The 26892-nt window shown below is 37.6% G+C and overlaps 1 protein-coding gene across 1 annotated transcript in view; it reads left to right on the top strand.

Moving 5' to 3' along the window:
* Positions 1–12095: 12095 nt before the first annotated feature.
* Positions 12096–26892, top strand: part of si:ch211-86h15.1 (uncharacterized protein LOC558435 homolog) — a 51645-nt gene continuing 36848 nt past the window's right edge. Inside the window, exons 1-3 of the mRNA XM_053652804.1 lie at positions 12096–12428; positions 13823–14253; positions 24586–24680. Of these exons, the coding sequence (XP_053508779.1) occupies positions 12248–12428; positions 13823–14253; positions 24586–24680 (707 nt within the window). The 5' untranslated portion in view covers positions 12096–12247. The remainder of the gene's footprint in view (positions 12429–13822; positions 14254–24585; positions 24681–26892) is intronic.

Here is a 26892-nt window from a genome sequence, read left to right as displayed (position 1 = left end):
AAGACTCAGAGCTGTTATCTTGGCAAAGGGAGGTGGCACAAAGTATTGACTAAAAAGGTGCCAATAATTGTGTGTGTGTGTATATATATATATATATATATATATATATATATATATATATATATATATATATATATATATAATCCTGTGTTGTGTTTGCAATTGTTTGATATCCATGAGAGCATTTCATTTTTGTGTTTTTTTTTTTTTAATTTAAACAAAATATCAAAAGGTTAAATAAATTAAGGCAATTTTTTACAGCCTTCTTTGCTCATATTTACCAAGGGTGCCAATATTAGTGGAGGGCACTGTGTCAGCATTGCTGTTCAAATCCATATGGTTGATATGGATATATCAACCATAACCTATATGGTTAACTCAAAAGGTTTACCTGTTCATATAAACCATGTCTGCAGGCAGGATGATGCAACCTGTGAATAAGCATTCTGAAGCTGTGCTAATGTTAATCTGCCACTTTGCATTCTGGTCTGTCAGCACTGCACCACTAATGACTCTTTGACTATTTACTGCAATATGGTTTGCATAGACCTTCCTCATAGACTCTGGCTTTACTTACTTTAGATTCAGTAATTTTACTGCACTTGTATTTGTAGCTATGTAGCACTTATGGATAATATAATAAATGATACATGTATGGTTAATATAATAGCAATATAATAAATATATAAGCCAATATCTTTTCAGAGAAGCATGGATTATGAAAGCAATATACAATTTGGTTGAGGAAACTATCAAAATAATTTGTTATACGAACTTATTAGTCATTCATTTCTCAGGACGCATCAGACTTGCACTTGTATTCTTGCAACTATGTAACTATTATTAGTTTTACTGTTGTTATTTGAATTATTCATAGTAGTTACTCAATAGTAAGCTTTTCACTGAATGAATGAATAATAACTAGATTCAACTTATTTAGACAATCACGTGGATCATGGAACATGGTTTCCTTTTTTATTTATATTTTATTATTACCAAACAATGCTATAAGGATTTCAAATTTCTATATCAATGTGTTCTGTTATGCTGGTATACCATCAGACCCCTATTTAAAATTCTCCTATTTTTACAATAACCAGAGGCAACTGTGTAGTTACAATATTTACACGGCCCTCTGAGAAGGATTCAGAAGTCTTCAGAAGTCTGAAAACTGTACATGGTCCTACAATACTAAAGTCACTGGGTCATTTTATTAGTTAATAATCCCCTACAACAAACAGAATGGAAGGCATGTGTATATGCAGCTGTCTGTGTCTTAGTGCAAGTGGTGTCATGTTAAGTCACAGGAATGACCGTGTGCCCTGCCTGCCTCACCCGACACTGGCATTCTCCTCACTGTTAGTAAAAATCCAAGCCAACACAAATAAATTGGCCATTTTTTTTTAAACTGAATTGGACCAACCATGAAAATAAATTCAGATGAAACCAGAGTGCAACTCTAATGCAAGCAAAGGATGAGATTTATACCAAAAACCAACCAACCAACCAATCAACAACCAACTATCCAACAACCATTAACCAAACAACCAATGAACCAACCATCAACCAATCAACAAACCAAGCAACCATTCATCCATCCATGTATCCATCCATCCATCTAAACGAATTGTTGGAAGCAGCAATCTACATTACTGTGAAAAAGTGTTTGCTCACATCCTGATTTCTTCTTTTTCTGTGTATATCTCATACTAAAACGTTTTAGATCTTCAATAAAACATAAAACAAAGGCAAGCTTCAGAAATTAAAACAAAATTAAAACAAATTATAAATGCAACCTGAGTAAATACCAACTGGGCCTGTGTGAAAATGTATTTGCCATTGTAGTTACTAATTCCCCAAATCTACAAAACTGCATTCATAATGGGGTTCAGCTGGACTAGACACAAACAGGCCTGATAACTGCAAACCCTGTTCGATCAAATCAACACTTAAATAGAAATTTTTCAACATCATAACATTAAGGCTCGTCTGAATTTTATCAAAACACACCTTAATGAGCCTTAAACCTTTTGGGAGAATGTTCTGTGGATTTATTAGTCAAAAGTGGAACTGTTTGGAAGACAGGGGTCCCAAGCACAGAATTTCACAAAAGGAAGCATGGTGGTGGGAGTGTGATGGTGTGGGGATGCTTTGCTGCTACAGGGCCTTGGGCAAATTGCAATAATTGAGGGAAACTTGAATTCTGCTCTCTACATGAAAATCATATATGACAATGTCCAGTCTTCAGTCTGTAAATTGAAACTCAAGCACAACTGGATTATGCAGCAAGACAATGAATACGTTTACATGGACAGCAGTAATCTAATTATTGAACTTATTCTGAATAAGACAATATTGTGATTAAGGTGTTTACATGATATGCTTTTACTCCTTTCATGTTCCCGTTTTACATGTTATAGAACATAGATCGATTAACAGCACACGTCATTGCGTCCCCAAGACACGCCGTCCGACGTTCCCTCCAGAATTTCACACATCAGTATACAGTTCGTCTTCGTTATGGTACCGTATACAGTTTTGGGTGTTTTTATTTTTAATTTCACAAAAGCTTTAAGTGCAGTTAATTATTTGTCACGCTATACGACTGCTTGAAGCTGTGGGCTGCGTCCCAATCCACATACTTACCTACTATATATTAACCGAGATACATGTATTTCACCTACTATATACATGTATGTTGCCTACTATATACATGTATTTCACCTACTATATAGTAGGTAAGTACACGGTTTCGGACGCAGCCGTGCTTTCTTGTTTGCTGTCAAACAGTTGAGCACTGCCGTGTGTGTGTGTCCTGTCACAAAATGCGGGGAAAACTCCCACACGACGTTAATATATGATTAAGGCGTGTACATGTTAGTAATGCACTTCAATAATGCGACTCCACATGTCTTAATTCGATTTGTGTTTACTTCGAGTATGACTTTAATCGGATTAAGGTAATAAAAAATTGCTGTTCACATGGTAGTTTCTTAATCAGAGTATTGTCTTAATTGGGTTAATATTGGATTATTGTTGTCCATGTAAAAGTACTGAGTGATCCAAAGCATAGGAGTAAGTCGTAGTCCTAGAAGTAAGTGAAAGTCTGATCTCAAGTTATCAGAAGCGTTCGGTTGCAGTTATTACTGCTAAAGGTGGCACAACCAGATTTTAAGTTTAAGGGGGCAATTAGTTTTTCACATTGGTAATAGGTGTTGGATAACTTTTTTTTTGCTTCAATAAAAAATAAAAACTGTATTGTATGTTTACTCAGGTTGCCTTTGTTTAATGTTGTATTTTCTTTGAAGATCTAAAACTATTTAGTATTTAATATATACAAAAACAGAAGAAAACAGCACTGTGCACATTACATTTAAACTGATACCGTGTGTCACTGTGGCCTCTCATTTGTGTCGACTGTACTTCGTGTCAACTAGCCATCATTATAGAAGTATGCCTTAATGGCCAGCATCCATGTGGACAGCTCATTAAAGGGACCCTTGACATTGTAAAGTCCAGTGCTAAGGGACAGCTAACACACCCCACTACAGCCTATTATCTTTTGAAAGAAGAAAGAATGCCTCATTTTGTCTGTACACAGTTGCTGCATGGCACATATATTAGACCACCTGTGGTTATAGAGTCCTGTGTCGCCTGTCAAGAACTAACCAAAGTCCAAGATTTGAGTGCTCATGCCGCACTGTTTCTTTGTTTTATGCATTCAGAGCCATGAATAGATTTATGAATCATGGAAATTGTTATGTAGCTAAGTATAGTGTATGGAATTTCCCATCAACATTTTGAAGACATGTCACCATCTTGATCTGGGACTTTTCTCATTCCTAGCAGTTACTGAATTCTGAGTTGGACATATTTTGAGTAACTATAGTAATAAATTCATACATCTGGGACTTGAGCTCATATTCCTGAGTATGGCATTTGTTTTACAGTAAGGGCGAGGCATAAGGGGTGGCATTCAATTGTTTTACAGAAACTATAGCCTGCATTTTGTTCAGCGTTCAAGTCCAGATTCCGGTTGTGATGCTGACGAAAGCTGAACCCCCTCCTAGGCTTTAGCAGCAGAACAAAAATACTACCTACGAGCTTCTCTCCTTGTCTCTTCTATGTTTATATGTGGACTGGGCTTCATTGACCTTCTCCTATGTCAGCAGTGAGACAAATTTAGTGCTCCAGTTTCTGGAGAGACCAAATAGCCTGACAACAGTGAAACCAGGTTGAGAATATTCACACTTTTTGAGATATGGATACTCATATTTCAGCTCAGGTCCTCCAGGAATGTCAATGTAAGAATGTAGCATGTAGAGACAGGATCATCTTGCAAAAGTAGATATTTCTTCCTGAAAAGACTATTGGCTGTAGGGTCCTTGATAGAGTGGCATGTGGCTGGCGTGCTGGGAGTGCCAGGGTGGCATAGAATGGCAATCATGTTGTAGCTGTAATGACATGTCTGTTCATACCAGCACTGTGGCGTCTGCTACGTCACCATTGGCCTAGAAATATTTTTCCACCCTCTCCTGGATCATTGAGTTTTAAATAACAATGAGGAATCTACATACTGTAACACCAATGCAACACTTAAGTCACCTCAGTATAATTCAAAATTAATGTTCATCTCAGTTTACACAGTATTTTCAAGGGTCAGTTCAAAACATTTATTGAGCTTTGTGTCTCGGTCAGATATAACAACATCAGCCGCATGTACTCAGTGCTCCAGCTCACCACAATATTAGCACCTACAACTTGTTTCCAGCTCAGTAAGGACTCTTCATAAACCATGCTCACACAATCAACCTTTGCACAGTGTTGCACCTTCAATATGTTCTTGTGCCATTATTTCTGGGTCCTGCTGCTTTTCTAGTCTATTTCTGTCCATGTCTGTTTCCAGGTAAGCTCTGGTCTATCTAAGATGCTTTTGTGTTTCTAGTTTTGCTATATTACTTCCTGTTTAGCAATACTTATTATCTATAGGTATGTCTCAACCAGCCCCCTAGTTCAGTAGTCAAGGCACTGATCAGGGTGTCGGCCATTTTAAGTGCTGTCTCAACCGCAAAATCCTTCCAGTGTACTGGAAATGTTCACTCCCTTAAAAATCCCACAATGCACCGCAAAAACCCTGGAGCTTCGTTGCTCTCTATGTTCCCTTACTGGAAATGATGTCATGTTTTCTGAAGCCTCCCAGCTCGAAAAAAATGGGGGATGAACTCCAACTTCCTGCAACAAATATAAGTAGCTTATTGTTATCGTTGCTGTAGCGCTCAAATGATTACTGACATTAGTGATTTTTTTTTAAGTTTATTTGATGTTCTATATACGGTTTGTTTGAGTCTAATGACTTTTAAGTGTTTGATGATTTTTTTAATCAACTAGCTTGCCTATGATCTTGCTTGACATATTATGACAGAAATACGTGTGATTATGCAAACAAATTTATATGGCAATTTATATGACATAAAACATAAATATTTTTAAGTTTTGATGATGTTTTACAATGCGAGTACATAGTCATGTCACTGGAAATTCAGTTATCAGTGCCACAATGTGTACTGAGCCAGAGTCCTTACCAGTACCCAAATTTGTGTACACAATATACTGATTCACTACCTACAGAGCTAGGGAGCTGGTTGAGCCCACTTGGGTTCACAGTTCTTGTGTTTGCATTGGTTTAGGTTTTCATTCTGTTTTTAATATATTCCTGTTTAACTGTCTACTTTTTCTTTCAAGTCTCTCTCAATGTACATTTTTTATAGCCTAGTGATTTTAATAACGATAATGATTTAGATATCCTTTCACTTACAGGTTCCTCAAATGTTCAAGCGTCATTATTGTCCCCGTTTCAAAAAAGTATTTATTTTGCCAGTAGGTTGATATATTTTATTTATTGATTAATTTAGTTTCACATTGTTATACAGTGTGCAGTGTACAGTGCCTCGCCAATGCCCATAGATATAAAGGTCTACCCAACCCTGTTAAAATGAGAGATTTTTGTGATGTTAAATAAAGAAAAGATAAAAAAGATCAATCCTGTTAGATCCAAGAAAATTCAAGTGGAAAAATAAGATTTTGACCAGAACAATCCAAAATATTCTTTTTTTTTCCAATTAAAATCTTCTTCTGAAGCCATTCCTTTACTGACTTGGATTTGTGCTTTGGGTCATTATCCTGCTGGATAATTTTCCTTCATCTTTAGCTGTGTAACAGAGGCCTGCAGGTTTATTGCCAAAATTGATTAGTATTTCGAGCTATCCATGATTCTCCCTCTAACTTCACTAGAGTCCCAGCTGAAGAGAAGTAGCTCCATAGCATGATAACGCCACCACCATAGCATGACTTCACTGTCGGTATGGTGTTCTTTGGGTGATAAACTTATAGGCTTGTTTATGCACCAAAGAATTTTCTATATTTCTGCATAAATATGACCAAAAATGCCTTCAGATTTTCACACAAGTCAAAACAAATCAGACAAAAATTTTATACTTGGTCATTTATTGAGGAAAATTATCCAATATTACATGTCTATGAGTTGCAAAAGTATGTGAACCTTTGCTTTCAGTGTCTGGTGTGATCCTCTTATGCAGCAATAACTGCAACTCCAGTAACTGCACATCAGCTTGGAGGAATTTTAGCCCATTCATCAGTACAGAACAGCTATACCTATGGGATGTTGGTGGGTTTTCTCACATGAACTGCTTGCTTCAGGTCCTTCCACAACTTTTCTATTGGATTAAGGTCAAGACTTTGACTTGGCCATTCCAAAACATTAACTTTATTCTTCTTTAATCATTCTTTGGTAGAATGACTTGTGTGCTTAGGGTCATTATCTTGCTGTGTGACATGTGCATGTTCACAAACTTTCAAGCATCACTGTATTTTAGAACTATGACCAAAAGGTTCTACCTTTGTCACATCAGTATACCACATCTTGCCACAAGGTTTTCAGTGGTTTAGGTGGGATTGGATTTTTCCCCCATGAGAAAAGGCTTCCATCTAGTCACCCTACCCCATAGCCCAGGCATTATGAATACATGAGATTGTGATTAGATGCAGGGAGTGACCAGTACTTGCCAGATATTCCTGCAGCTCCTTTAATGTTGCCATAGGTCTCTTGGCAGCCTCCCTATTAAGTTCTTATCTTGTCCTTTTTGTAATTTTTAAGGGACATCCTGCTCTTGGTAATGTCACTGTGTTGTGATGTTGAACACGGTGTTCCATGGTGCATATAATGTTTCAGAAATTCTTTTGTACCCCTCTCTTTGTAACCTGACCGGTACCTTTCGACAAAGGTATTAATCCTGTACATGCTTTGTAAGCTCCTTGCAGACCAAAGCTTTAGCAGTCAGATGAAACCAATAGTATGTCAATAAACTCCTACAGAGACAACTTATCTTTATTTGGAGTTAATCAGACTCACTTCATTGAAGACATGGGTATGATAATTACATTTGAACATGAGTTTGAATGTGATTGGTTAATTCTGAGAACAGTCACATGTGCCAATATATACAAGTATGTGCACACTTGTGCAACCAAGTTATTGACTTATTTTCCACCTAAAGTACTCGTTTGATGTTCAGTTGAATTTTGTTGGTTTCTAGATCACTTTAAAGGTGGAAGATCTTAATTGATTTAGTTTTTTTTTTAAACATCATATAAACTAGCAATTTTAAAGTAAAAAATGTGCACCATAGTGTCAGTATTTGGACACCAATGCTGTTGCCATTTGGCCACTTAAATGAATGATGGCAACATGACATGGTTTTGATAGACTTTTGCTTTATTCTCAATGACCAGAATCATTGAATTGTAAGACTGTAAGATTCACATACTTGTGTAATGAAATAAAGACTACATTTAACCATGTTTAGCTTCCATATGCTGCTTGTCAGGTTTAGCTGGGTGTTGAATGCTACCCCATCTGAATCGTTACCTAGCTAATTAGCTAGCAAGTGTGCATAAAGCTATGACATTCTATTTATTTTCCTAGCAACTCTTCTTTCTAACAAATAATGACAGCTGCCCCAACATATTCTATTTTATAAATGAATTCTTCTGTCAAATAAAAGAATTTGGATATTTTTCAGGACACGGGCCACAGAGGCAGCAGTGTTTTGGCAGTAATGTGAGGTGGGCTGGAGAGAAAAAGTTTGCTACCATAGTTGGAGAATGGAGGGCAGGTGGCTGAGCAGGGCCTGTCGTGAAGAAGAGTCGAGAGGACAGCTGCTCCTGTCAAACAATGACTTATTCTTCACCATTCGCCACTCAGCACTGTACCACACAGACTCCTTGCATGTATACTGTAACAGGGTATTTTGTGTGCACGTGTATGTTAACTTGTGTATGTGTTAGTATGTGAGTGTGGTGATAAAATGAGATACATTAAAATCAAATCAGTAAAATCAGTCAGAATCTGTATACAAATATTTTCACACACACACACATACATTTGTACCAAGATGTACAAGAAATGATGCTGGTTGTGGACTGTATGTCCTGTATACTGTATGTATGTGTATGGTCCTATGAACCCCAGATAACCTCCAGGATACCTCCTGGTGACCATGTAAAGTGACATATGATGTAGTATTTGCAATAAATACTACTGTCCTACAGGTATGTTCCCCTGGAGGCTTTCCTTGAAGTTGGTGCTGGTTCTGAAATGACAAAGAACCATGGTAGTTATCTGGGGTTCAACTACAGTTATATTACGTAAATACAGAGTGTCCCAAAAGTCTACATACATAGGGGAAAGTAAAATTTTTTTTAACAAAATGTCTTCCAAAATATTTCCTAATTAGTTTGTATATATATATATATATATATATATATATATATATATATATATATATATATATATATTCAGATAGCCTTAACGAATGCCTTTGACAAAAGAAGAAGGTATTGAAGTCATTGTCATGGCAAACTGTTGCCAAACTTAAAAACAAACTCAAAAATACTGGAAGTGTTGCGGACCAACCGAGAGGTGGACATCCACGAACATCCACTGCCAAAGGCGTGGTGGTGGCTTACACAGTCCCCTATGTATGGAGACTTTTGGAACACCCATGTAGTGTGCTGTTTTACACCTCCAAACTACAATGTCACATGAGACAGGTCTCATAGTAAGACTACCCTGAAAGGTGCTCAGAAATGAGCTCCACACTCACACCACTAGGAGGGGTGATGGCAGGCAGTAGCAGTACTGACCTCCTGTAGCAGTATGCTTCCAAGTAATGTCCATGAGGAAGAGACGCATCTTGTACAGTGGCATGCCACAGTAGAAACCAAGAGACTTATTAAACTCTGCTCTGCACCACAGTCCCTTTTGATGGATGACACACGACCAAAGAAGACATTTATCAGGGACGTGCAGAGAGTTCCTCAGGGGCAGGGGCTCAAATGTAAAAAAAAAAAGGGCTATATCACCAAAGAGCTTTAACTACTTTAATAACTTTAATTACCTACCTATTCTTATCACCCTGGTTGACATTGTAAACAGACTGTGTGTGGTCACAATAATGAATATGAGAAGGACACTACTAATATAATTAATAGTATTTTATTTTTACATTTATAGAAATAATTACAACAAAACGGCAACTTTTATTGAAGAAATGAATCCAAAGAATCTTTAAAAGAAAATGAAAACATTATGAAATAAAAAAAACCTACATACACACCCACTGTATGTCACTTATTGTAAAACTCTGTAAAACTATTGATTCCACAATTAAATTTACATTTGGCAGCAGCACTCTGATTTCCATAAAACTGCAGCGCTGCTTGCTTAAGAAGATAAGTTGAGATTTTAATGATGTCACATTTTTCCCCTATTAGGCTACATGACTAAACTTACCATATTATTAACAAGGGGCAAGTTACTATATGTATATAGTATAACTATATTCGTGATTTTTAAAAGTGGGTTCATTATTATTCTCTGCAGCTCATGCTGAATGGAGAAGACGCTTTCTGTTTATAGCGTCTGTTGAACGTCCTCCAACTGAACTAAATGTTTTTTATTAGTATAAAAACGCAAAATGACAGTGGAGGCAGTGCCGCAGGGGCAAGGGTACTCGGTGTATGGCCGAACAGAACACCTTGTAACACTGACTATCACTCTTGGTAAACATATGCTGCCTTTTTTTTTGCAACTATCTGTCTCATATTAGCTCACCTTTTTTTCACCCATGTTGATAAGGAAGCTGCTCCTTTCACTGCCTCCTTCTGTTTTTCATGGTGGATGCAACAGTAAGATGCATGGTTTGGTAAGTTTTATGTATGTATGTATGCATGCATGCATATATATATATATATATATATATATATATATATATATATTACAAACAGTGTTTGAGTCTCTGTTGTCACAGCTTTAATATGTCAACACCATCTTCCCATTGTGATAATTTCTGTCTATAATTGTGGGATACATTTTGGCATTTTAGTTATTCTTATTGAGGCAGCTTCAAATGAGGAAATAAACTAAATTGTTCCACTGTGCAACACATGCTTAAGATGGAAAAATACTCAATTTTGTCAACTCCGTCAGACATCAACTCTGTCAGGTTTTATGTCTGAGGGAGTTGACCTGCAATCTGACGGAGTTGACAAGTGCTCACAAAAACTCTTTATATAGTGATATAATATTATTTTTTAATATGGGGAATTATTCTAATGTTGTTGGGAGTATAAAAGAAAGAGAAGAGAGAAATTAAATAGAGACCTTTATCCAATCATCAAAATGTGCAACAAACACTTACAACACAAAACACCATTAATAAGCTGAAATGTGTACTCACTCACTCACTCACTCACTCACTCACTCACTCACTCTCTCTCTCTCTCTCTCTCTCTCTCTCTCTCACACACACACACACACACGCACACACACACACACTCGCTCAGGGCAAGTTCTGCAATCCTACTGTATAGTGTACAGTATGTACATTGAGCACTGCTGTTCAGTTGGCTCATTTGGGGCCAAATATCTTTTTATTATTGATACATTTGTATTTTTGAAATATATAAAACAATTTATTTTATTTGGATGAATTTGTCTGTCTTTTAGCAGATTTACCAACTGATATAATTTCTATTTGTGCTGGTCAATTTAAAATTTAAAACTGCTAGCAAAAACTTGAGTGAATTGGGTGGGGCCGAGGGGCCGCTGCTGAAATATTTGAGTGGCTCCTCCCCTAACAGATGTAATCTCACTCCAAACGTTTGATAAAACTTGAGAGCCCTGTTAATCTCAGTCGGCCAAATGGAAAAGGAAAGAAGGTGTATAATGAGAATTATTGTTTCGAGTGAAAGAATACACATGACAATTAGTTTGAGCCTTTTGAGGGCCAGGGCTAAAGAGACTTAGACAAGCACAGCCTTGAGTTGCAGTAGGGTGTTTAATATTCCCTCCAACTTCCACTTGCCATTTTCCATTGATGGAACCTCTGTCATCATATTGGCACTGGGAAGATGGTCCATAGCAATTACCTTTTTGGTTCATAGTGGGTAGCATTGCTGCCTTACAGCTCCAGGAACCATGAGTTCTGTGCGAAGTTTAGCATGTTCTCCCTGTGTCTGTGTGTGTTACTTCCGGGTTCTAAGTTTTCTAACACCTCCCAAAAACATTCCTGTAGATAGATTGGCTATGCTAAATTGCTCCTAGGTGTGAATGAGTGTGATGATGCAACAATGAACTGGCATCCCATTCAGGGTGAAGTCTCACATTACACCCAGTGTGTTTCTTTGATCAACTCTGGATCCATAGAAACCCTGACCAGAAAAAAAAAGTGATTACTGAATATTTAATGAATGAATGAATATTTCGTATGCTCGTTTCTTCTTATAGTTATAAGCCAAGTTCACTGGTCACTTTATTTAATCTATAAATACTAGGAAAAGTGCTGATACAAAATGTTTAAACACAGCACAGCTGATGTGTTATGTTGTGTGAGTCAAAATGGCTCCTATAATGGCTCCAATAAATCGACAAGATGCCACATACTGTTGTGTTGTTGCTTTGTTTTGCTTTGCGTTATTTTATTTAATTTATACACTACTTGTGTGTTCGCCCCTGCTCCAGGCCACCTGATGGCGCTATAGAATGTATCTCCTTCCAACACTAATCCTGTAAACTGTAGGAGAAGAAGAACGGTAGTAAATCCAGTCTATTGTTGTCATTAAGTTTGCTGGTTATTTCAACGTTTCTGGGAGTCTCTTTAACGGCATCATGACAAACCTGCAGTCTTTAAGCATTTTCCTGACGGAACGCTTAATGCTGGCTGCTCAGGAAATTTTCAAGGCAGTGGAAGTTACCGTTACTGAATACCACGACGAAATTTCTCGCTCCAGACAAGAAAACGAGCTGCTGAAATCCAGACTGCTGGAGGCAGGTATCCAGGTTTATCCAGGTAAGTCCGCTGTGTTTAGTTCAACACTTTAACCCGTTACAGGCTGCTTAATGAGTAGCGAATCCTTCTGGCTCACTCCAAAAATGCGCCACAGTCACTAAATAAGTGCACTACGTAGGGTATGCAAGAACAGCGTTTACACCATGTGTAGGGCATTAGACAATAGAGAGGGAATTGGGATGTAGCCAAAGACTGTTAGCTGTTTAGCTAATTCGGGAGCTGCGTTAGTGTAAACACAAACACATACATTCGGGAAAGCGTAACCAAATAAATACGATGATTTATCTATATCTATACATACACCGATCAGCCATAACATCAAAACAGCTCTGACCAGTCGAAGCATGGACTCCACAAGACCTCTGAAGTGTGCTGTGGTATCTGGCACCAAGATGTTAACAGCAGATCCTTTAAGTCCTGTAAGTTGTGAGGTGGGGCCTCCATGGATCAGACTTGTTTGTCCAGCACATCCCACAGATGGAAGGGAATTTGGAGTATTTTTTGCAGTATGACAGGGCGCATTATCCTGCTGAAAGAGGCCACTGCCATTAGGGAATACCGTTGCCATGAAGGGGTGTACTTAGTTTGCAACAATGTTTAAGTAGGTGGTACGTTTCAAAGTAACATCCACATGAATGCCAGGACCCAAGGTTTCCCAGCAGAACAGGTTTACCTAGAGCAGAGGTTCTTAACCTTTTGTAACTTCCTTGGACCACATTTGGTAGGTACTAGACATGCATGGTAGGCTGATTGGCGTGTCTAAAGTGTCCATAGTTTGTGTGTGTGTATGTGATTGTGCCCTGTGATGGACTGGCACCCTGTCCAGGGTGTACCCTGCCTTGTGCCCGATGCTCCCTGGGATAGGCTTCAGGTTCCTCGTGACCCTGAAAAGGAGTAAGCGGTAGAAGATGGATAGATGGATGGATAACCACTGCATAATGGGAACCTGTAAGACCTACCGTTTTGGAGATGCTCTGACCCAGTCATCTAGACATCACAATTTGGCCCTTTGTCAAAGTCGCTCAGGTCCTTAGGCTTGCTCATTTTTCCTGAACTTCAAGAACTGGTTGTTCACTTGCTGCCTAATATATCCCACCCCTTGACAGGTGCCAATGAGATGATCAGTGTTATTCAGTTCACCTGTCAGTGGTTTTAATATTATGGCTGATACATACAGTTGACTAGACAAAGGCTAATGAGCATAAATGAAAGTGGAGTTACAATACACAACGTCTTAATTTTATTTCCTCTGTCTAACTCCTTTCTTCATTTCCTTCTTTATTGCTCACAGTCAGAGGTATAATTTTTACTTAAACTGGTTTGCATTAACTTTAGAGCGTGTTATATATTAACTTTATATAATGTTTATATAGTGTTGAATTTTCCTGTTTTAGAATTACAGCCGGGCCTGTCTGTCTTCCATGGAGAAACCTGTGCTGGATCCGAGCGAGGAGATCAAGATGAGAAGATTGAGGTGAAGCAAGAGCCCAGTGCTTCAAGGGAAGAGCCTCGAGTTCCCCCTCCTCAAACCAGTGTGCCTGACGAACCCGTTTCCCCGACTGCATGTCTGGAAGATGAACACAGAATTGAAGAAATGCTACATCCACAGATGACGGACAGCAGCGCAAGTCCTTTAGTCCGGGCTCATCAGTGTATGCAGATTAAAGAAGAAACTGATGAATCAAGGTCTGGTTTGGCAACAGAGATCTTCTGTGTGTCACAGAGCAGCACCTCTGATGATCCCAGCAGTGCTAATGCTTCCAATCATACCAGTGGGCATGAGACTGAACTGGACGGACTTTCCTCAATGCATAATGCCTCTCAGGTAAGTGACCTCAATTTGTGATCTTTTAAAGGCACCTCTATGCTCGTTGGCTACTTTGTCAGGTATCTACCATATAATGTATTTGTAGGTATACAATTAATATTGAAGCCCACCTTATACATCGAGTGTGTGTGATGAAACTGAAATGCAATGCATCAGGGAATTACATTCACTTCTGTCTCATTTCACCTGATTTATTTTTTTTACTGAAGAGAAATTGAGATGTAAGAGCAGTACACGAGAAGTTTGCTTTTCAGTATGAAACGTTTTCTATATGGCATTGAACATGCACTGCGTTTCACAATGAAATGCGGTGTAGCAGCGTGGATTACTTTTTATTGTTGGATAAAATTGATTTTTGACATGCTTTCATCATTTTATTCTTAAAAAGTAATCCTTTCCTGATTTGTTTTCCACTGAAGTGATAAAGCAATGTAAGAGAAATACATTGAAGGTTTTGCTTTTCTGTGTCATGTGTTGTCCTGAGTCACAAATAAAAAGCAGTACCACCTGTGTATTGCATTTCATGTTTTCCACCCCAGTGTTACTTTTCTATCTGGCATGGAGTCTTCTCCATGTGCCACTGCCAAGTCAAATAAAGATGTGATCTTTTCAGCTTGCATTCTTTCAGGAAGGAAGAACTAAAATAAGCTTAATATGTGAGTCCATATTTATAAATTTATCAAATCTAAGTGTATCTTTTGACTATTGTACGGTTGAAGAAGTCTTACTCAACACAGTGATTCAAATACATACCAACAAGTAAATAATGTATACCAAGCACATAGTTGATGATGGTAAAATATTGCTAAAGCCAATTTGATCATCTTGTTGAAAGCTAAGTCTTAACCTCCTGGCAGAGGCAACCAGCATTGGTGCTGGAATATCCCCGTACTTAGCCGAACTGATGATTCCATCAGTCTTCACAAGAGATGCTGAACCACCATCAATAAAACAGTCACAAAGCGTAACTTATCCTCCCCATATTTTACACTGTTTCTTCTGGTGATTTGTCCTAAAAGTTTGACTTGAAATTTTATATTAAAAGTTTGATCTGACCACAACAATATTCAAATTGTAGTTTTCATGTCATGAAAGTGGTGTTTAACAGTTGATTGTGAAACTTGACAACCGCAAAAAAACAACAAATTTGAGATCTTTGGGCTCTTTTCCCCCCTCCTTCACCATCCTACCCACTGTGTGACAGTGTGCGCTCATGAGTCCAAGTTTTTGAGATATACAAACTTCTTGTTCTAGCCATTTGAGAACACAACATAATACCTGTTATAGGATACATTTTAACCATAAATAGATGCACCTGGTCAGCATGCTGTAGCACTGAAACAATGCTCCATTACCATTAAGGCATCCAGTTTGTGCCAATCCCCACACCATCACACCACCTGCAGCCTGAACAAAAGGCAAGGGTCCATGGATTCATGCTGTTGATGGCAAATTCTGCAAAGGCCATCCGCCTGTCACAGAAGAAATCAATATTCATCAGATCAGGCAACATTTTTCCAAGATTCAGCTGTCCAGTTTTTGTGCACCTCTACCCACTGTGTCCTCAGATTCCTGTTCTTGGCTGGCAGGAGTGAAACCCATTGTGGGTTCCACTCCCATTTGCTTCAAGGTTCAATGTGCTGCTCATTCTGAGATGCTTTTCTGCTCTCCACAATTGTAGAGAGTGATTATTTGAGTTACTGTAGCCTTTCTGTCATCTCGAACAACTCCTCTGATCTCCCTCATCAGCAAAGTATTCGACTGGACCTTTTTGGTTTATTTGCACCATTCTGTGTAAACTTTACCATAACTCTTGTTGTGTATAAAAATCTTAGGGGATCAGCACCTTCTTAAATTCCCAAACCACTCTGTCTGGCAACAATAACCATGCCGTTGTCAAAGTCAATGAGACCACATATTTCCCCATTCTGATATTTAATCTGAACGTTAACTGAAGCTCTTGACCTATATCTGAAAGACTTTATGCATTGCACTTCTGCTACATGATTAACCGATTGGATAACTGCATGAAGAATAGTTTTACAGGTGCTTGTAAAGTGTATGTACCAGAGTTTCTGTTAGCCGGTAAATACTGGTTTTTGACCATTAAATTCAAAATGTCAGATAAAATCAAAAATTGTCAGACACAATGTCCGGTAAAAATATTAACACAAAGCAGACATACGTTAGACAAAGTACATTTACAATTGCACACCTAAATAAGGTCTCTGTGTCTGCACAAATATCATATAATATCAGGATAATCCAACACATGTCAGCCTACCGATTTGACCCACCTCTTCTCCATCCACAGCTGATGCTCGAACACACCCCGCCCCCACAATCACATATACTATGCATAGTCCAAAACATTACAGTGCAAAATAAACACAGAAACGAGATGACACATTTTTTCCAGTTTGTCTGATAAACTTTGTCATTCCTGGACACATTGGACAGCACCAAAATTTCTTAGCGGAAACTCTGGTAAATACCCACTTTAATTTTTCCAGTTAAAGTATCATGTGGTGTGACATCCAAAAAATTACTGTAATCCTTTTATATTTTGATTTAATAAAGTGTTTCATATTTTTGATTAAAACATTTGCACTTATAGTTCTTTCATAATATGTGAATAAAATTTGTCCAAAGTTGTGCATTTTACGAAACATCATCTGGCACAACCATCAAGAAAAGACCATTTTGAGACTTTTCATATTGAACACAATTCAGTGACAGGAAGTGACATCATACAGCAACATGCCAAGGATCCTTGGAACATCTAGAAGGTTCGTAAGACAAATTTAGAAAACTTTCACCTTTTTAAGTACCGCTGTGTAGTTGCTTCATAAAACTGTCATGTGGTATTACCTCAAGAAAACAATGAAAACTAAACTAAATTGTATCTGCTGTAAACCTATATTGGTATTATAAATTTCATAATGAACTTTGCTGAGACAGTCATGTTTTCAAATCTATTGGTTCTGCACCTGATAAATTTGAGTGACCTCAAAAAACCTCATGTGGTGCAACCACTGTCTGTGACCGTGACAGACAATGTTTTCCATTGGCTCTTTCTGTGCTGTACTCAAATCATGATGTTATACCTACAGTTATTAATTACAGTTTAATTAGAAACAGAATTCTCTGAATTTTCATTGTCTTTTCCTGAAATTGATATTTGAGAATGAACCTTGAGTAAAGTGAAAATGTATGTGTAAACCTATTGATTTACTAAGAATGTATTTATTTATGTTGTTATCTGTTTTGTAGATGCCACTAAGTAGCAAAGAAAAAACTGCACGCCACAGGCAGCGGGTTAACTCTGACCCAAAAGCAAGAGCAGAGTATCTTGCTAGAAGAAAAGAAAGGTATGAAGTATGTTAAAAAGAAAACCATTATGAACTTATATTAATAATGCTCAGTTGTATTTCCAATTATCAATTGTTTATAATATATATATAAAATGTATAAATAAGGCAATATGTATTGGGAGTGAAAGAAATTTTGAGAATTTTCACATAGTACATAATTTTATTTTTAAAACGTGTATGAAAAATTGGTTTTCCTTGACATGGACACTTTAACCTTATGTGCTTAGGTATATCATATGTCATGTATTTTAAAATGGACTGTTTACAATTTAATTTATATCCCGCCTTTCACACTACTGTTTTAGCTATCGGAGAAGAAAACAGCTGGGAAAGATTAAGTATGTAAAGTCAAGTGACCTGTCAAAGACGGAGAGGAAGAAACAGAGAGAACAATGGAGGGCTTCATCCAGAAATTACAGGGAGAGAAAAAAGATGACTGGGGCCCTGTTAGAATTTATGCCTCCATCCATGGTGAACACTCCACCAAAACCGGACGATTTCAATGTAAATAGCACAGGACAAGAGCGGTCAGCATATACAGCTCAAGATTTAGTAGACCCTTTACCTCTGAAGGAGGAATTTAGTCCACTTCACTGGTATCCTCCAGACCAGAGAAGGAACGGAGAAAGTTTACTGAGAAACAGTGCGGAAAAAAACAAAGCAAAGAGAGAAACATCAACTGGGAAAACAGTATACCTGAAATAGACTGTGCATCACACTGATGCCAGTGTGCCATCAAGTGACGAGTCTTCATGAGCTATGTTGCAAGTTTGTGATCCTCACCTATGACGACCTTCCATAGGTAGACCAGGTTCTTAAGGTTTTACGGTGTGGTGGAAAGAATCTCTTCATTTGGCCCGATGTCATTTTCCACATGATATGGCCAAAAGTTTGTGGACACTTTGCCACTCCATCACACCCTTATGTGGGACTTCCACAAACTGTTGCCACAGAGTTAGGTGCATACAATTGAATAAAATGTCTTTGTATGCTGATTTCCCTTCACTGGAACTAAGTGGCCCAAAACGTGTTCCAGCAAGACAATGGAGGGCCTTGTGCACAAATCATGGTACATGAAGACATGGCTTGCCAAGGTTGACATGGAAGAACTTGAGTGTCCTGCACAGAGCCCTGACCTCAACCCCACTAAACACCTTTGGGATGAATTAGAATGCCGACTGCAGTCCTCCTGACCTGACGTCGGTGCCTGATCTCACTAATGCTCTTGTTTCTGAAAGGGCAGAAATTCCAACAGACAAACTCCAAAATATAGTGTAAAGCCTTTCCAGAAGAGTGCAGGTTATTATAACAGCAAAGGGGGACCAAATCTGGAATGGGATCTTCAAAAAGCACACGAGTGTTATGTCAGCTGTCCACAAACTTTTTTTGCCATATAATATACTTCATTGGAGATATTCATGCTGTTATCTCCTCATGCTTCTCTGTTGAGCAGCCTATGTTGGGCAAAGTTTAAAAGTGCAGTTAAACATGCCATGATTCTGAGCAAAAAAAAAGCTTTAATTTATGTTGTATTTTATACACTGTGATGAAATTTAAAGTTCACACAATGGGCCTCATTTATCAAGCTGGATATGACCAAATTAAAAAAAAAATCATTTGAAGTTGCAAGAAATAGGGTTTTCCTTAAAACCAAGTTAGTTCACAAAAACATTTGTATCCTATAAGAGATCCTGAGTTTGTGTACATTTATGTATAAGCAGACTCATTAATATAAACCTCGACTGATTTGCCTTTATTTCATACTATTTGCCCAAGTTACTGTTCTGTTAGATACAGATTACTTTGTCAGGTGTAAATAGCTTAATCTTTTCAGTATTTAAATGTAAAGGAAAATGTAGGAAATTTTGTATTTGAGCTTTAACACCTAATAAAACTGGTTTATTGATTATTTATCTGTTGTATGGAATTTGTGTCTTGATCTGTTTTTAGCCAGCATGATCATTTAATATGACTACCCATCATGTGAAGTAACCAATAACAGCAATAATTTTATTCAAATTTAAAACAAGCAGAGTTGGGTGTAACGCGTTACTGTAATCTAATTACTTTTTCTGATAATGCAGTAATGTATTACATTTATGTAATTTGATTACAGTTACTGTCAATAAAATTACATGTGTTACAAATGTATTGTTAAGAAAGCAGCATCAAGTAAAATGCATTTTTAAGTCACGTTTTGCCCCGAAGATTTTTTCTTTAGCCCCGAATAATTCTCCACTTGGAGCGGTTTGTCACTACGCAACTGAATGTCAGTAAAAGAAGATGGCCTGTAATTTTATATTTTGAAATTTTGTAATTTTATAATTAGTGAATGGAGGTGAGACTGATCAGACAGGGTTTACAGGAAAATACTTGGAAACACTTTTTTTTTGGTTTGGTTTTTCTCAGTTCTGCCAAATGATCGCTCTCAGTCAGTGTGAGGGGGGAAAATGGATATATGCCTATATAATGAGTTCCGGTTTACAGGATATGCGCAGAGCATAAGGAAAGATAATGTACTTTGCATGGCACTGTAGCAGTTAAAGCTTAGCTGTGCCTCCCCTTGGCTAGCGACATCAAACTAACCTAGTTCGAAAAATTTTATATTTCATTGGTCTGATAGTCCTTCAAACAGTGACAACACCTGAGGTATGTTTTATTAAAAATCAAAATTTTTCTGATCATGTCGTACATTGGTGTGCACTAAAATTGCTGAATGAACAGTGAGTTTCACTTTGTAGTGTAGGTTTTGAAAGTAACATGAAGGTAAAGTAATTAGTAATCTGATTACTTTTTAAATGCAGTAATCAGATTACAATTTTAAAGTAGTAATTAGTCATCTGTAGTGGATTACTTTTTTTGAGTAACTTACCTGACACTAAAAACAAGATATCAAAGTTACGTTAAAATATAAACATAGTGTTGATACAAAAGATGGTAGTCCTGTATGAGTTTTTTAATGGGTTAAAAAGAAGAACAGAAGGAGGAAAAAAAAAAGTGTATAACCAGGGAAGAAGTGCATATATAGGACAGTGAGTGAATTTCTTACAAAAAGTTATTAATTATGTATGTATTTCTCCAAATGTTACTGTACTCTTAAGGCTATTAAGGAAGTATATTATTTGCAAGTAAAATCACAGTCGCACCTCATGATAATATTTAGGATTGTTTTAAAAAAAAAATTTATGTTGTTGAAAAAGTATTAAATTCACACAATTGCATGTTTTTATATAAATATGTGTACAAATATATTCTTCATTTTATACATATATAGCACAACATGGAGGTGAAAGCAGTGGTTTGTTTATTTAAATGTTAAAGTGCTATAAAAATATGCTGTCCCTAAAATCAGTGAATAATCATGATAAATAATCGTGATTTCAATATTGATCAAAAATAATCGTGATTATCGTGACCACTGCTTTCACCTCCACGTTGTGTTACATTCCTGCTAATGTACAAATCTTTGCATCAAATTAGACTGATCCTTAAAGTGCATCATCTCATGGAAGCAAAATATAAATTAAAATGTACCCAAAATATATGATAAGTAAAAATAAAAATATCATCAACCACATTAAAATATGCAATCAAATATAAAAATATGCAACCAACTGAAAACAATGCAGAAAAGGCAGTAACAGTGTTTACAGGAGGAGAGACGCAGCCAAAATCACCCAAAAGAGTGGCGCAGGGATGAAGTCATTTTGTACCAGAACCCGGAAGTTAGCATCACACCTGTTCCCTCGACAAAAACACAATAGGATTTTCCCATAGGTTTTTGGATTATTGCAAAGGGAAAAAAAAAAAAGCAAGCTCTGTAATCAGCAAAAGTTTCTAATGCTAACACGTTTTGTCCATCAAGATCATTTTCACAAATGAACACAACTCTTATGAAGTTTGAAGCCTAAATACAATCGCCAGAAATAAACAGCTAACCGTATGCTATAACTATAGTATGGTTGCGCGACTGCAACGTCACCATCACCAAGCTTCCGAGAACTTTTCCAAACTTGATTTAAAAACATTTTGCATAATACGGATTTACTCTCTGGATGAATCTTCATCCACGTTTTTTGGGGGAATTGTGCAGAGCACACCTGAACCAGTTTATCTGGTAAGACTTTTCCTGTTCGATATGATGACGTTTAATGTCCCTGACAACCTCTGTAGTCCCATTTAGCAACATGTTAGTGTCATGAATTCCCCTTGAGCAAGCGCTGGGACATGCAGCGCACTTCCAAGTTTTTTAGTGACTTTCTAAATGTGCATTTTTTATGATTTCTGTCCTGTCTCTCCCCCTGTATTGTCATTGGTTGTTCCTTTATGCGTCATCATTAGTCTCAGCTGTTTTGTGTTCACCCTTAATTACGTTTTCATTTAAACCCCTCGTGTCTCATTGTTCGATGCAAAGTATTGTGTGAGTTTTCCATGTACCTAGCCTTTGTTCATAGTTTCACATCTCATAGTTTTGATCCTGTTCTCGACCTCGTTGTTTGATTCTGGTTTAGCCTAGTTTATGCCCGTTTGCTGATCGCCTGACCTTTTGCCTGTTTTTCACTACGCTATTGTCTCACATTTTGGATTTGTCTGCCTCTCTTCAATAAAGCTCTTATCTGCACTTGCATCTGTCCCAAACCCTCATACGTGACAGTTAGCAACCGCCTTTATCAAAACACGTAAAAGCTTTAAAAAAACATAATGAGTGGGGTTTTACTAGCATATTTTATGTCGAAAAATATTTTGAGCTTGTGTTCACCACAGACCTTATTTCAGGTTTTTAACCAAAATCCCATTTAAAAACCCCATTGATTTGAGACGATGGAACCGAATGGAGAAAATGCTAACTCGTTTTCGAGTTTTGGCATTACAAAATGATGTCATCCCTGTGACAATCTATGGTGACTGGCTGTAAGTTTAGGAAGCGCTTGACTTGATATGCAGCGGAGTTTTCTATGAGCAGAGGACGAACTTTAAACGTTAATATCGCAGTCGATAATGTTCATGTAATCGTGGGCAGTCAAAATCTTAATCGAGATCAATATTCGATTAATTGTGCAGCCTTAATTTCTTTCCTTAAAATTTCCTCAGTTTAAACATTTGATATGGTTTCTATGTTCTATTGTGAATAACATATGGGTTTATGAGATTTGCAAATCATTGCATTCTGTTTGTATTTACATTTGACACAGCGTACCAACTTTTTCTGGAGTTTTGTTTGTACTGTCAGCCTGGTTTTAATATTTGAATATCCTTAAGAGATAACAAAGGGATATTTGCTTAATGCTTAGGAGGAGGGATGAGGAAGGGAGCTTTTTTTTTCTGCTTCCTCCTGTCAGTGCCATTGCATGTGTTTTGTGTTTGACATAATATAAAGAAACAATGAACATAAACAGTAAATGCACAGCAAAATATTTACTTAATGTCAGCTTCACTGAATGTCAGCTCGATATAAATGAATGTTGCATATGAGCTGCACCAGGTGTAATATGAAAGTGGTTGCAACCTGCTGTGTGTGCAGCATTGCCCCTGGTGTAAAATGGGCTTTAATATGCAAACCCAAGGTATCAAATTTGTGTGCATTGTAGTATAAGACTTTTAATGGAGTTGTATTAAACATCATTGTGGATGTATTATCTCTCATTTGTCCTGCAAGCTTCATATCTGGCCACATGCTTCCAAAATGCTGCACCCCTGAAACTTGCACACCAAGTTAAAGATGCATTCTGCATAAATTTTTGCAGAAGTGGCTTTTATTTTTCACAGTTTCTCATTATGGATGTAGGGCATAACCAAGAACTGAATAGTGATTTCAATTTACTGAATACTGACTAAATATTACATACTGGCGCCTCAAACAGTTAATCAGTTATTCTAATACCCATGAACCTTCCAATCTGAAGTTGATGTTCACAACAGGACATGCACAAATAAACAAAAAGTTCATCAGACAGCATTCAAAATTCAACAACATTCTCTATATATTCATGAGCCAATCGGTGTATGAATTCCAACCTTAGCTGGCTAGTTGGGTATGGAAAATCTGTTTGTTACTTATTATGTTCTCTTTAAGGCTGTGTTCATATTTAAATATAATTTATAGAATGGATGCTGCCATTGCAAATTAACTAAGTCTGTTTTGACTGTGTAGACTGTAGTCACACAGTCATGTATCCACATAGGTTGTCATAGTAATGGCACAGGCAGGAGTCTGAATGTTAGGTGATTACGAGTAGAACATAGGACATGATGATTTTTATGATTGACATAATGTAGAACATTCCTTTATGATTTGTATGTCCTTGAAAATTCTTATGAAAATAGAAATAATATTCAGTTTGTACGGATGATGTTATTGCCATAATGTCTTTCCTGTTCTTCTACTACTACTTCTACTTCTTCTGGGGGTTGGATTCCCGCCTCTGCCATGTGTGTGCAGAGTTTGCATGTTCTCCCCATGCTTTAGGGGTTTCCTCTGGTTTCCTTCCCCAGTCCAGAGACATGCAATGATTACCATTTCTAAATTGTCTGTAATGTGTGATTGGGTGTGTGCGCGATTGTGTTCTGCGATTGGCTGGAACCCCATCCAGGGTCTCCCCTGCCTTGTGCCCTGAGTCCCTTGGGATAGGCTCCAGGCCCAAGGCTAACTGCGACCCTGTGTAGGATAACGGTACAGAAGATGGACTGATGGATAGCTAGATATGCTTGTTCCCAAAATTCTAATCACTCCTATTCTCAGTTGTTCCTTCTGTGTTCTTATATTCACTCCACTGAAATTAAATGTGCGTTTACAATTTTGGTAGAATTTTGATTCTGAAATCCTGCAGAATGAGATGCTGGCTGGTCTCTTCTGATAAAGTTTTTGAAACACATTGGCCCAGCTTTCGTGGCGTTATCATAGCTTGGAGTTGTCCGTTAATATACTAATAATTCGGTCATTCTTCTCTCTCCACAGCTTCCATTAACAAGCAGAGTGAACTCTGGTCAGCCTAAAAGTTGCGTAAATTATGATCCAGCGGAGCAGGATAAAGAACTCCAAAGGAGAGAAAGGTAAGTTTTAGACATTTCATATTTTAAACCCTTTAACTGTCCACTCGTTTGACTAGTATCCTTTTATGTTTGAATTGCATATTGGGAGAAAGAAACTAGTGGATGTTGTTTTGGTATGAAGGCTTGTAAGATGGCATGCGGAGTTGAAGGGAGATATAATAGCTCTTACTGTGTCTGCCTGATCTAGTGTGGAGAACCAAGCCATAACTCCTGGTCATATCCGATGGTTTACTCCATGTAGTTTGCAATCTAATCTATTGTATTTTCTAATCTAGTGTATTTTGTTTTCCTGCCTATCAAAAAAAGTTTAGCATGTTAGCAGAGTATAAAAAGACACAATCACTCTTGCCTGATGTAATCGAGTTTGAAATACAAAAATATCCAAAAACTCCAGAGCACCTTTCATTAATCACTAGCCTGTGGCATGTACATGTGCTCAGTAATTTCTCAATCTTGCATGTTCAACAAGAAAAAACTCCATGAAACTATAAAAATACTATAATATCCGACCTTTTCAGTCTCTCATTCCCACTCCTGCCAGTCACCGAGTAACCAGACTTCTTCGGTCTTCGATGATGTTGACGATACCCCTGACACGGTGCTGACTGTGCATAACTATTACAGGATTGTTAGTTTTGTAGAGGTCTAATGATTCACAGAGCTAGCGACAACTGCCAAATACATCTATAACTACTAAACACTGGATTATATCTTTTATATATTTTATTTGTATTCCCACAAAATTACTCTTGTCTGTAATAATTCCTACAAAGCTTGTGTGACCATATACTGCAAAAAGATATATTGTCATAAGCTTCAGTTAAATGTAATGATGCTGTATGGTGTAAATCATTTTGCTTGATGCTATGCATTTTGCTATTTTCTTAATATACACTATATGGCCAAAATTATGTGGACACCTGACCATCATACCTATATGTGCATTGTGAATATCCCATTCCAAAACCATGTTACTATTATAGAGATGGTCTCTTTGCTGCAATAACAGCTTCAATTATTTTGCGGCCTGCTTTCCACTAGATTTTGGAATGAAGCTGTGGGGATTTGTGCTAATATTGCTGCAAAACTATTAGTCAGATCAGACAGTCTTCATGGACCGTGCTTTGTGTACAGGGATATTGTCATGCTGGAACAGCTTTGGGATAGACCCCTTAGTTCCAGTAAAGGGACATCATAATATTACCGCATACAAAGACATTCTAAACAATTGTGTGTTTCCAACTTTGTGGGAATAGTTTGGGGAAGGCCAACATATGGGTGTGATGGTCAGGTGTCCACAAACATTTGGCCATATTCATGGTAGTTCAGGATGGAAATTTTTGATTTGTGTTTTTCTTTTTCTTTCTTTTTTCTTTTTTTTCAGCTTTGAAATATTCACAGTATGATAATGTAGTTTTAAAATAGCATAGTTTCACGGTATTAACCATGTAATATAAAGCTGTTATTATTACGAATTCTTAGTACAAAAGTATGAGTTTTTTGTATATACATACCAAAAAAAAGAAAAGGAAAGATAAGATTCCTAGTTGTTGTTGTTCTTTTCATATTTTCGAGAATGCCTTTTCTATAAAAACTCTTACATTGTCTGTATTTATCACAAGTTGAAAGAGACAGTGACTGTGAGGAAAGGTGGCACACTGAGCCAAATGAAAACAAGACGTGTGCAGATTCTTATAGAAAAATAGATAGTTGTTTCATTTAGTAATGAACAGCACTGCCATGTTCTCCTGTGCATTTGATAGAATAGCGAAACTCGCAGCAGCGACAGGCAAAGCACAGACACACAGAGATGATTTGAGGGGAATTAGTGCTGGGTTTATTTACAATATCTGCAAACTTTAAAAAAAAAAAAAAAAATAGAAAAGGGTAATGTGAAGGAGAGAAGGGAGTGCAGGGAGTGCTGATGGGGGTCTGGTGATCCCTCTTCCTAGCTGAGAAGGGAGGAGAGAGCTGTGAAGCATCACGGCGGGGCTTTCAAATGGGGCAGACATCCACCGGGGAACAGCGACGATGGGCAGCCGGGGAGCGTTGTTGTCTTTTTGTCTTTTGGAAAAGTTCACAAAAAGACACAGAGTTAGCCATTTGTTAGAAGGAGATCACTCACCTTGCTGCTCCTGGCGTGCCCTTTTATACTCTGTCGCTGTCTCAGGCATGGTAGAGAGCCGCTGCTGCAATTAGTTAGCACCAGTCG

The sequence above is a fragment of the Ictalurus furcatus genome, chromosome 21, assembly GCF_023375685.1.
Source record: "Ictalurus furcatus strain D&B chromosome 21, Billie_1.0, whole genome shotgun sequence".
NCBI lineage: Eukaryota > Metazoa > Chordata > Actinopteri > Siluriformes > Ictaluridae > Ictalurus > Ictalurus furcatus.
The sequence above is the reverse complement of the archived record's forward strand: the minus strand, read 5'-3'. Positions and strand labels throughout refer to the sequence as shown.